The sequence below is a fragment of the Giraffa tippelskirchi genome, chromosome 13 (assembly GCF_054371585.1).
Source record: "Giraffa tippelskirchi isolate mGirTip1 chromosome 13, T2T-mGirTip1v1.2.pri, whole genome shotgun sequence".
In the NCBI taxonomy this organism is placed as follows: Eukaryota; Metazoa; Chordata; class Mammalia; order Artiodactyla; family Giraffidae; genus Giraffa; species Giraffa tippelskirchi.
The window spans coordinates 106,415,338-106,427,785 of NC_137287.1; the positions used below are offsets into that span (position 1 = coordinate 106,415,338).

At 50.3% G+C, this 12,448-nt stretch overlaps 1 protein-coding gene across 2 annotated transcripts in view; it reads right to left on the minus strand.

The window, feature by feature from the left end:
- Positions 1 to 345: 345 nt before the first annotated feature.
- UQCC1 (ubiquinol-cytochrome c reductase complex assembly factor 1) overlaps positions 346 to 12,448 on the minus strand; it is a 92,065-nt gene continuing 79,962 nt past the window's right edge. For both annotated transcript variants that reach the window (XM_081559932.1, XM_081559931.1), the window contains exons 8-10: positions 8,310 to 8,387; positions 4,978 to 5,091; positions 346 to 1,845 (exon numbers count right to left, since the gene is read on the minus strand). In XM_081559932.1, the coding sequence (XP_081416058.1) occupies positions 1,711 to 1,845; positions 4,978 to 5,091; positions 8,310 to 8,387 (327 nt within the window). In that variant the 3' untranslated portion in view covers positions 346 to 1,710. The remainder of the gene's footprint in view (positions 1,846 to 4,977; positions 5,092 to 8,309; positions 8,388 to 12,448) is intronic.

A 12,448-nucleotide genomic window follows, 5' to 3' on the forward strand; every position in this document is an offset into this window, starting at 1 on the left:
AATGATTACTCATCTTGTGGATACAGGACTTGGCCCTGCAGGTAGAGACTATCTGCTGCTGGAGGGCCTGTATGGACACAGGCCAACAGGGATGCTGAGAAAGGGAGTCCAGTTGTGGACCAGGGCTGGACTAAATGACCACTAATGTTCCTTCCAAATCAGAGATTCCATGATTCTAAAGCAAGCCCGGTAGCTGAACTGGGGCTGTGGGCTGGGCTCTGTGGTTAGGGAGCTGCCCTGGGCAACAAATGGGTTAAGGCTCAAATAACTTTTATATATAAATTAATGTGTAGAGTTGGGAGCCAAAATCTGTTCCATTAATTTTTCCATCCATTCCAGGAGCAGTTAGGTACACACAGTAAAGTTTATTTTGGTGCATGGTATACTTCACTCCATTAAAAATAAATTAATCAGCAAATTCCTGCCTGGCTCGGCTCTGGTTTATGTAAATAGTGCCCAGCTGTAATGAGTTACAAGGTGTTATTATCTCACACACACAGAGGAGGCTTCACTCTCGAGCTCTGCGTGCAACAAAAGCATCTTAAATAAACTCAGAGAAGGCCGTTTGATTTGTAATGTTTTCACAGAAGTGGGATATACCTCATCCATATAGAGTTTCTTTATATGACTCATTTTATAGCAAGTTAAATGAAGGAAGTTTGATGGGGGGGGAAGGGAGGGGCGATATGGTTCTCCACCCCCATCTTCAATTTAAAGAAAATCCCCTGAAAGATGACCCACACTCAGGGGGAGGAGGAGACTAGTCCTCAGGGGCTCAGACCATGGTGGCTCTGCAGCACATGCTCTGGAAGCTGGGAAGGGGGTGGAAGGCTGAGCACGAGCGGGGTCCTGGGGTGGTGCGATGAAACCAGGAAGCGTTCTCTTCCCCTCAGTATCTCATGTAAGGGGAGCCAAGGGAGAAAAGACAGCATGACTCTACCCCAGTCCAGTGGGGGCGTGTGTGACAAAGGGAACTGTCTTGAGGCCTCAGGATGTGACAACACCCCTGGCCAGACAGGCCTCCTGGGTCCCTGAGGATGGGGTCGGCAGGAGATGCCTTGGCCAGCACAGTGACATCTCTGTGAACTGGAGACAGAAGCAGCAGCAGAGACCCCACTCCACCCGAACCTCTCCTGTTCCTGTCTCTAACTGAGCTGGGCAGTGCTTTTCAACTCATGGCCTCCTCCACCTCAGGTGTGTTTCTAAAAGACCCGGGAATAAAGAAGAGCTGTGGCAGAGAGACGTCTCTGTGTCTTTTAATGGCCAACTCAAGCCCACAGCTCAAAGCTGGAGGACAGCGTGTGGTTACCCAGCCTGATTCAGCAGCATTACTCACTGCTTCTAGGCCACGGTGGGTCCTTGGGGGGAGGCAGTTGTCCCCTATCAAACCTACCCCCTTTCCCTTCTGTGGTCAATCACAAGGTTTCTGGAGGGCACTTGGGGAGCGTGTGCAGGGAGCTCCTGCTCAGGGATTCTCTTGAGGGAGAGGACACCTTAGAAGGGCTAAGGGTTCTCCCAGCACTGTACCCCACCCGATCAGACTCCTGGGAGTACTAAGAGGAAAAGCAACACAAATGGGGCCAGGTATTTGACAGATGCTGTTCAAAGGTCAGTTCAGGCCACTTCCTGCAGGATCCTGAGCCAAACAGGCACCTCTCTTCTGGCAGTTCCTCAAAGCTAGCTGGCCAGCTGTTCGGAGGGACCAGCCCATCAAAGACCCTCGTCGTTATAAGTTGGGGAATGAGGCTTCAGGATGCTCTGAGGATTCTTCTCCACTAGAGGGCGCCAGCTCACCTCCCCTGTCAGAAGCAGATCCTCACCGTTCATGGAGTCCAGGTACTGTATCTGCAACCAGACAAGAAAGTCACAAGAGTAGGACAGATGTGAGGTGGCGCGTGAGGTGGTTGAAGGAATGAGCCTCCCAAAGGAGAGGACAGAGTGGGGGCAGGAGGGGCTTCTGACCATCCCAGCTCCCAAGCCCAGGGACGGGGAGAGGTCTCTGATCTCCCAGATTATTTCATTTAAGGGGGTTTGAAGAAACAAGTCATTAAGGAAGCTTTCTCAGGCCTTAGGGAATTCCTTGCTGTACTTCTGAATGGACACATGTCTGACACACAAGCACTGACTTTCTGAACGGCAGGAACTTTCCATGGAGTGTGTGCTGGGGGAGACAGATTCTTGGTGTGTTTGTGTATGTGTTTGTTAATTTAAGTTCCCTTGTCTGAGAAAGAGACACATAAATAGTGATGCGTACCCCACAGGTCTTAATAAGCACACTGCTAGTTTGTTGTTTAGTTGCTAAGTTGTGTCTCTTTCATGACCCCATGGACTGTACCCGCCAGGCTCCCCTGTCCGTGGGATTTCCCAGGCAAGAATACTAGAGTGGGTTGCCATTTCCTCCTCCAGAGGATCTTCTCGACCCAGGGATTGAACCCAAATCTCCTGCACTGGCAGGCAGATTCTTTACCGCTGAGCCACCAGGGAAGTCAGTAACTGCTAGTTACTGGAACTTAAAAAAAAAGGATGCTTCTACTCTCCTCTAGTAGGCTCTGACCCCAGGGTTAGTGGGTCCCAGCTTCACTCCTCTAGGATGGCTCAGGGGGTTTATCCCCCTGGACAATGTGGAGATGGGACACTGACAGAGAACAGGTGAAGCTGCAGGGAGGGGCTCTAACGAGTGGCCAGGCCTTAGGCAATAGAGGCCTCCTCTGGGAGGATTCCCAAGCTCCTGCTAGTAAGGAGAGGAGAAATGCTTTACAGGAGACAGGCTAACTCCAGGGCGAGAGCTGTCTGGATCAGGGCAGGAGTCAGCACTGGATTCAGAAAGATGAGGTTCCACTGGGGGCGGTCAGAAGGCAACTGGGGGGCAAGGAGAGGTGGCAGGAGTCAGGAGGCCTCACCTTGGGCCTCGGATCCAACTCCCTATCCCAAGAAACCGTTCACTCCTGCTGCTTTGTTTTTAGCCTTCAGAGCCTCGTGTTCACCCCGTCTCTCACATATACCTCGGGCCTGGATTTCCACAACTCCAGATATGCTCTGCTGTCTTCCAGGGCAAGAGATCAACTAACACTGTTATCTTCCCTAAAACCCACTCTTCTTTTCAATTACTCCACTCTGTCCTTAATGCCACCACTTTGCCCATCTCCTGGGTAGAAACTCTCAATTTAACCTCTGATGGGTCTCGGGTGATCTACCAGACCAACTGGCATCACGGCCAGGACCAGCCAGCCTCCTAGTCTTCCCTGATTCACTCACTCAGAGTTGGTCCCTCCTTTCTTCAGCCTTCCACAGCACTCTTTTCCTGCCTGCATACATCACAGACTGACTTATTCCAGGGGAGCCTTGTGCCTGACTGGCTTCCTCGTCAAATCATGAGCTGGATCCTTGAGGGCAGGACTGGGACTTACTAATTTCTGCTTTCTCAACAGAGTGGGTGGCACAATAGGTGCTCAAAAGGTTTGCTGACAGAACTGGGTCCCCATCAAAGCTCACTGCTTGCCTAAGAGCTCCCTCAGTGTTTTCTTATTGCCTGCCTCTCATCCGGGCACTAAGCCACTCCTTACAGAGGTACTGGTGTGGCAGTCCCTTCCTTCAGGGCTCTCAGAGAGGTCCCAGCTGTGCCCTTGTTGTGGCCCCTGGCACAAGCCCACCGCAGCCAATGGAAAAGTTGGGCTGGTCTCTCAGAAAACATAGCGTTTGCTTTGCCAATTGCTGCTCCTGTCTGAGGGCGGGTCCAGTCAACAGTGTGAGCCTCAGAGTTCTCTGTGGGTGGGGTCCTCTGGCCACAGTGCCTTCTTCCCGCTCTGGCAGATTTGAAGAACGGTCAAACAGAAGTCCTGGCTTCTGGGGTTCTCTACCCTTTGGGTCTGAAGAGCCCTAGTATGTAGTTTTTCCAGTAATCACCCAGCTGGGCCTTCTGGCCCTGTCTTCTCCTTGGAGCCAGAGCCTGGCATTCCCTTTCCTGGCTGTTGGAGGCTTGAAGGCCGTGGACACAGGTGAATAAGGGAAAGACTGTGAGGTGAGGCCCCTTCAGGTCCAGGGGCCAGGCCCACAAAGCAAAGGTGTGACTCATGGGACAGGCTGAGCTGATGAGCTGTCTGGAGCAGCTGAGCCTCTAGCGGCTGCATGAATCACCCAGCTGTGCAGCCTGACTCACTGGGCGACCCTGGAAAAGCCTACATGTGCCTCTTCCCTGCCACTCAGCTCCCTTGTCTCTAGCATATGGATTTCTCATCAATACAGGATTAGGGGGCAGAGAGAACAGGAGTAAATTCTCCCTGGGCTCAAGGAAAACTGTGTAGTTAAGCAGTCGTCACTTGGGAGCTCTCTCTTGGAAGGTTTGGGAGCCCTGGGCAGCCAGAGGAGTGAGGGATGAAGTGGGGGAACCCTGCTTGATGACAGGTAGCAGCACCCAGTGGCGAGAGGATCATGGGATGCTGCCTGGAGCCCAATCTTGCTAGAAGCCAGGGGTTCAAAGTGGGTACACAGGGGAGCTGCTCTGCACCCTGTGCTGTGACCTTACAAGCGGACTGTGTGCGCCCAGGATCCAGCATAGCACTGGGCACACAACAGACAGCTGAGTGTGCAGTGAATAATGACTTCAGGTTTATGAAAGCAGCAGACCCCTCGGGGCCCTTGTTCTTCTGTTCCTACTCCCCGCCCCCTGACCTAGCTCATGACTGGAGCCAAAGAAGGGGCTCTTTTTTTTCTGGGGAGGGGGTCAGTGAAGTAGAAAAGGAGAGCTTCGTTGCTTTGCCAGGCAAAGAGAGACACATCGGGCTTCTGCCTCGAAAAACTCGGTGTCTCCCAGAAGGTGCTCTTTGTCCGTGCCCGCTGCTGACATGATTTGGTCAGGATTCCCTCAGACTAGAGTCTGGGAACTCAACCTCTCATGACCCTCTGAAGTCCAGAACCCACAGACCTCAGGAAGGACCTGCTGTCCGGGAGACTCTGCAGGGGAGGGGAGGGGCTGCTCACCTGTTTCCTCACATACTCTACCAACAATTCAAGCTGTCGAGGGTCTTCGCATTTCTGGTTGAAGAAGGTTCTCCAGAGGGCAGCCGCCAGCCCACGGTCATCTGAAAGGATCCCCTGGAACACACAGCACAACTGGTCTTTTGAGGCAAATGGCAGAGAGCCAGGAGACAAAAGCTGGGGATATCGTGAACATGTGAGCAACCCTAGGATCGGCTCAGAGGACATGACACAGAAATAGGGCAACTACATGGCAGAGCTGGACGGGGTCTTAGCACGTGGTCTGACCCCTTCATTTGATACAGAGGAACAATGTGGGACCCAGAGGGGCCGAGTGACTGGATAAAAGGTGGAAGCAGAGATGGGGTCGTGTCTGATGGACCCTCCTAGGCCACAGCTGCCTACAGCATTGCCCAGGCCCAGCCAACACCAGAGAGGAGCGACGGGAGCAGCAGCAGTTCTAGTGCCGTCCGCAAAGAATGGGCTCAGCGTATTGTGAGTGTAGACTTCCTCCTAAGAACAGAGTTTGAGTGTTCTCCTCTCCTGGTCCAGGGACAGACATCTGCACAGTAGTCAGGTCTTTGGGGACGGGAGCCCGCACCTCGGCCTCACTGTCACCCATCTCTGGGGTGGCCCGGCCTCCGCCAAAGCAGAGGAACAGGCTGTCCGGCAGGACTGCCACGGGCCACAGGGTAGTGCTCAGAACCTGTGTGTGCCTACCATCAGCTGTCCTGGCTCAGCAGAGAGAGCGTGCTGTTGGGAAGCCCAAATATCACAGAGGCCTGCATCATGGACTAGGGCCATGTTCTAGCTTGGAGCTCTGAGGAAGGAGGGGGGAGGGTCCTGCTTCCTGGGCAAGGGTGACTGAGGGACAGGCCCTGAGAAGTTGCTCTGTCCAGGTGCCAAGGCAGCATGTGGAACCAGAGGAAGTGCTGACTGGGCCTTGGAAGTCAGCTAGAAGGCCGGATCATGTCCTGGCCCTGTCGGTCCCCAGCTCAGAGATGGTGGGCAATTTACTAAACCCAAGTCTCAACCTTCCCATCTGTTAAACAGAGACTAAAATTCCTGCCCTGCTTACAGCATCTTTGAATTATAAGAGAGAACATAAAGGCGTTTTGTGAAGTGTGATACGAAGATTAGGCTTTGGCGTGCAGCTGTGAATAGAACTGAAACAGTGGGATCTGGAGATCGGACCACCTGAATTCAAATGGCAGCTCTGTCACTTGGCAGCTGTGTGCCCTCTGGAAAGCCACTAGCCCTTCCTGAGCCCTGGTTTCTCATAACCTGAATGATCAAAGTAACACCTGTGCCACTGAGTTGTGAGAATTAAGAGATAATGGTCATGAAAGGCTCTGTAAGTGGTAAGGACATTACACAGAGCCAGGATCACTTATTCGATGTCCTGCTGTGGTCAGGCCCCTGGGGCACTGCGGTACCTGAGGTTTGGCTTTAGGTCTGCTGCCAGGAAGGGCCATGTCCAGTAGGGGGTATGGACAATTTGAAGGAAAAACCGTTCACCTGTCTCAAATGCCCCCTGCTAAACCCCCCCACAATTCCACAGCTTAAGAGACTGTCCTGGCACAATGGCTGAGTCGGGAAAACCAATTTCTTCCGGCAGATGGGGACAGGAGCCAAGAACAAGCTCGGGCACATCTCCGTTCTCCAAGCTATTTGCTAACACAACAGCCTGCCTGTGTCTGAAGTGCCCTGGGCACATGCCGGAGTGCTGCTGGCAGCAACTCATATGTGCTACACGAGAGGGAACAGGAGTGGGAGCAAGTATTATGAGGACTTAGAAAATGAGCCCAGAGCACAGGACAGCAAAAGCCCCAGGAGCCAGGGCCTGCCACAGACAGGCAGCCTCGGCGATGGGTGAGATGGCTGGGAAGGGGCAAGTCCATAATCAACTAGGTGGAAAAGAATGACTCAGAACTCAGATTAACAATGGTAACAACGTGACTGTTCCAGACTGTCAAGTTTTTTTCCCACACCTGGCTCTGATGACCAGGTGGAAACTGTATGCCAGGAAGAAACTGTTACCCTGGCTGGGAAGATAAGTACGCTCAGAGGTTCTCGAGCGAACTGGTGGTTGATGTGAGGTCACAGGATGGCGCTGACCAGCTCGAGTCAGGACATGGTAGCGGCACAGAGAAGGAGCACGATACAAATGTCTGAATAAATCAGCGAACCCCACTTCAGCCCTCTTCCCACCACAATGCTCATAAGTTGAAGACAAATGGGAGACTGGTCTGAGGGAGGAAGCAGGGGAAAAAAATGGGTGCCTAGAAGGCAAAAATTAGTTTGCATAACAATTTTCCCACAGTATACTAGGATATCAACTTGTTTTCCCTCACGACACAAAAAACAGCATCCTTCCAGAAACTGAGATGCCTAGGTCTAGAGTAACTGACAGGAAGCCAAGGAACTCTGGCCCTGGAGGACCCTGGAAGTAGACTAGTGGCCCAGGGGCTGGGAGGAGCGGAGAATAGGAGAATAGTATTTACTATTTACTGGGCACAGAGTTTCAATTTGGGAAGATCAGAGAAAGTCCTGGAGATGCCTGGTGGTCATGGCTGCTCAACAACATGAATGTACTCAATGCCACTAAAATGTACACTTTAAAATGGTAAATTTTATGTTATGTAAATTTTGCAATAAAAAATGAGACAGATCTAAATGTCGTTAGGTAGGACATCCAAGGTACATTGCTCAGAAAAAAAAAGCAAGTTGCAGAATGGTGCATGTAGTATAACTTTAATTTGCATAAAGAAAACAAATCCATAGGTGCTTGTGTATACACAGGTAACAGCTGTAAGGACACCCAATAAACTATTAACAAGGTTTTCCTCTGGGGCAGGGAGCTGGGCAGGCGAGAAAAGGGGCCTTCTATTTTCTATTTCAACGATTTATGCAGAGTTTCATGAATTTTTAAATGTGTGTGTATTGCTTTTATAATTGAAGTCCCCAAAAGTGTCTGAGTTGTCTGGCAGACCATGCTGCTGATGTGGACGTGCCTTCCTCTCTCTCGAGCATCTGGGGCTGAGATATTGACCGATCTGCCTCTGTCCCTCCATCCAGCACCCCACAGGCACTCAATAAACGCCGGCTAATTGAATAATCTGACCATACGACGTAGTGCTTTCTTTCTCAAGGACTAGGCAAACTACTGGCACACTCATTCTGGTTGCTGAGTCAGTGAAGGTAAGGAAATAGTAAAACAATAAAATAATGGCAGGTAGTGACAATGGCCCCTGAAGCTTCTTTCAGAAGTTCTCGTCAACAGCCTTTGTTGGGGGAGGTCACTGTTCTGTCTAAGGCTTGGTAAATCATCTTACCTCATCATATCCTAAGATTGCAGCATAGAAATTATTTGTCATAAGCATCATGTTCTTCTTCAGGATATAGGAATTAACCTACAGAAACAAAACGGCAAAAATGAAAGTATAAAAGAAAGGAAAAAAAACCATAAAGTATGATTTTTGGCTCCTGACTGACACGGACAGCAGAACAGAGAAAGAGGGCCCCTAACAGGTCAAACTCCCGCCCCATCCTCCTATTTCCCCGGTCTGTCAGGATTCTGCCCAATTTGACAACTTCTTTTAGACTTTGGTCCTGAATTATACAAAGCAGTATTCAGTTTTATGAACTAAGCCCCAACTATGTGTCAGGCTCTGTGCTGGATCTTATGAACACAAACAAAAAGAAACAGCTTCTTGACTGGAGAAGCACATTGTCTAGTAAAAACAGACCTGTATTAATAAAAAAAAATTATCACACTGCAACATGTTACCTCCAATTCTATCCCCCAAGTAGGGACTGATAAGTAGATTTTAGTACAAATGGTCTCTGCTTGGGGTGGGGGGCGGGGGTGCTGCTGGGAAGTTCTCTAAGGAGGCAATGTTTAACTGGACCTCAGAGGAAGAGGAGTCTGACGAGAGAGAGCTGGGGGGTAGGAAAGAGGACATTCCAGACACAGGGAATAAGCTGTACAAGGTGCAGGGGCAGGAAAGAAAATGAGGGAGGGTGAATGGGCAGGAAGAGAAAGCAGTCTGCTGCAGTGAAAGCACAAACGAAGTGGTCAGAGGTGGGAAGAGGAGGAAGAGAGGCTGGGCTGTGAGTGAGATGCTGAGGAGAAAGGTGAGCCCCTGAGGCTGTGAAGAGGAGGGGAGAACAGGATGGGCTGAGCTGGTGAGACTGTTAATGTGAATGGACTGTTCCAGAAACCCATTGTGAGTGAGACTGTGGAGCCTCACGTAGAACTCCTCTCAGAGAACAGCCAGGTGAGCCTGCGGAACCTAGAGTGCAGTTCACGAAACCTCTTCAACTGGATGAAACTTTGACTCTGGGAAACCTGACCTCCAGGAATATGCTTAAGGAAAGGGGTCCATGTTTCATTCCTCTCTGGCATCCCAGGAGAAACCCTGGTGTCAAACTAATACATAGAAAGGACTCATTGACTACTTAAACTGACAAGTTTCAGAAACAACCCAGAGTCATCTGGAACTTTATATGGAGAATAAGGTTTGTGCTTAACAACCATGACTGTTGCCCACCATCATCTCCATTTACTGAGCACCTGTTATGGGCCAGGTGCTTTATGGACATCATCTCTTCTGTCACTGGAGCTCAGAGAGGTAGATATGCTATAATCATGCTTTTATAGACACATAAAAATGAGACTCAGATAGGTGAGGTGCTCTAGGTCCCACAGCAAAGTAGTGATGAAGTATCCAGGTCAGTCTGAATCCCCAGTCCATGTGCCTGACATTCCATCAGGTTCCTGCCTCCGGGAAGATGATTTTACTTTGGGTCATAAATCAAATACTGAATGATTTCATCCTGTGGTTTATCACTGGTCTCTGAAGAAGGGCAGAAAGGAGTACTGAAAGGATCTGGATTTAGTCAGAAAACCTGGGTTCAAGTCATAATTCTGCTGTATACCTAGGATGCGATCTTGGGCAAGTCTAGTAACCTATGTCTATGTCCTTGTCTTTGAAATGCCCTACACAGAGGACTGGTTTGTAGAGCAAATGAATTAGCATGTACTTCATTCATCTGTTCACTCATTCATTTATTCCACGATGTATGCTGAAAGCCTTGGTAAGCTGCAAAGTGCTCTGCAAATGCAAGGAATTATGAGTAATACCTTCTGGTTTGTTTATATAAAACTAAAACCAGCTCCAATACTTTATAGTCATGGACGATTTTCAAAAAGAGAGAGAGAGAGAATTGTGAGACTCAAGACTGGAAAATGTGAGACTGGATGCAGCCAGTGGTGCAATCCATGACCTTTCCCACCCCACCTTCACCCCAGGCCAAAACAGCCATCCGTCCTTTGTGTTCCCAGAGCTCTCTGTCCACACTTCTCCTGGGGACACAGCAGCTGTCCCCTAGGGCACGAACCTGTCCCACCAGTTTGCGAGTAGCTCAAAGGCCATAAGGAACTCCGTCTGATGAATCTCAGCACCCCTGATGCCTAGGCTAGTGCCTGGCCAGAGCAGGGTTTAGGGCTGGCATGCTGAGGACTGAATCCTTACAAGGCCTGAGTGCCACACAGAGTGTGTTCTATCCAGTCACATCCTTCTGTCTGCTTCCGTTTATTGCTCCTGAGTACCTTCCGTGTTTCAGAAATTTCAGAACTGCCGAACTTCTTACTGTGCCATCTTCCAGTATGGGCTAAGGTAGAGTCAAGAAACAGGCCAGAGCTCGAGTTACTTCCTTCTGCAAGGAGACAGTGGGACTACAACCCATCCTCCTACTGAGGGGCTCCTCTCCCTCCTCCTGTATGAGTCGTTCTCCTAACTGCAAGAAGAACCAGAGTGGGACATCCCTGAGGGTCCAGTGGTTAAGACTTTGCCTTCCAATGCAGGGGGTGCGGGTTTGATCCCTGGTTGGAGAGCTAAGATCCCACAAGCCTTGCAGCCAGAAACCAAAACATAAAACAGAAGCCAATGTTGTAACAAAGTCAATAAAGACTTTTAAAATGGCCAATATCAAAAAAATCTTTAAAAGAAAAAAAAAAGAATCAGGGCCACAAAGGGATGATGTCAGAGATGTCGAGCACAAAGGCAGCAACTGTCCGAGGTAAACATTCATTGAACCTGCTCAGCAGAGCTGGCTTGTGTGCTACATCAAACCAGTCAGCCTCAGAGCTGGAAGGGCCCTCAGACGTCACCTTGCTCATCCCTTTGAGGAAATGGTGAACTGAGACCCCAAAGGGGAAGGGACTTTGCCCCCCAAGTCCCACATCAACTTAGTCTCAGAGCCAAGATTAGAACTGATTTCTGGATGGATGCTTTCCCTATTTCACCATCCGCAGGGCATTTCCAGAGATCACCAACACATTAACCTGCAAATTTCAATTCCTGCTTTCCAATGAGGCTCATTTACATTCAGACATCCTCTCCTCTCGGAGAAGGCAATGGCACCCCACTCCAGTACTCTTGCCTGGAAAATCCCATGGACGGAGGAGCCTGGTAGGCTACAGTCCATGGGGTCGCTAAGAGTCGGAAACGACTGAGCGACTTCACTTTCACTTTTCACTTTCACACACTGGAGAAGGAAATGGCAATCCACTCCAGTATTCTTGCCTGGAGAATCCCAGGGATGGCGGAGCCTGGTGGGCTGCCGTCTATGGGGTCGCACAGAGTCAGACACGACTGAAGCGACTTAGCAGCAGCAGCAGCAGCATCCTCTCTTCTCTTGGGATGCACCTGAGTTCTGGCCAGCTATTGCCCAGGAGGAATGGAGAGGAGGAGTCCAATTCCTTATAAGCAAGGATCCTCAACCTCCTAGTTCTCTGTTCTAACTCTGGTGACCTATAAGCTGCCTCTCCCCTCACCTCCAGCTGAGAGGTGGCAAGCTGCCACAGCTAGGAATGGTTTTTAGATATCATCACTGAAGCAGAATTAGATCATGAAAAGGGCCCTTCCTGGAAGAGAGTGGAAGCTCCATCAATGCAGACACATGATCTGCAGGCAACAGGTGAGGATAAGTGACAGCAGCTTCCTGAACTATTGGACTTGCCCTGCAGGGCCCTTCTAACCAGCCCAGCAGCCCAAGGAGGCTGGATATTCCCTCTAGTGAACCTCTGTTGAGGCTTCCCAGGTGGCTCAGCAGTGAAGAATCTACCTGCCGATGCAGGAGATGTGGGTTCAATTCCTGGGTCGGGAAGATTCCCTGGAGAAGGAAATAGCAACCCACTCCACTATTCTTGCCTGGAGAATTCCATGGAGAGAGGAGCCTGGCGGGCTACAGTCCACGGGGTCACAGAGAGTCAGACATGACTGAGCGACTGAGCACAGACAACACACAGAACCTCTGCTGGGATCTTATTCCCTCACTTAAGCTTTTGTCTGCTGGTGTGCAGGTTCTGTGTCCTCACCGCCCGATAATTCCATATGGAGCACCCTGCCCATGAATACATAGACAAATCAGATGAGAAACTCTCCCCAGCTAATGCTGGGTTGTTCTC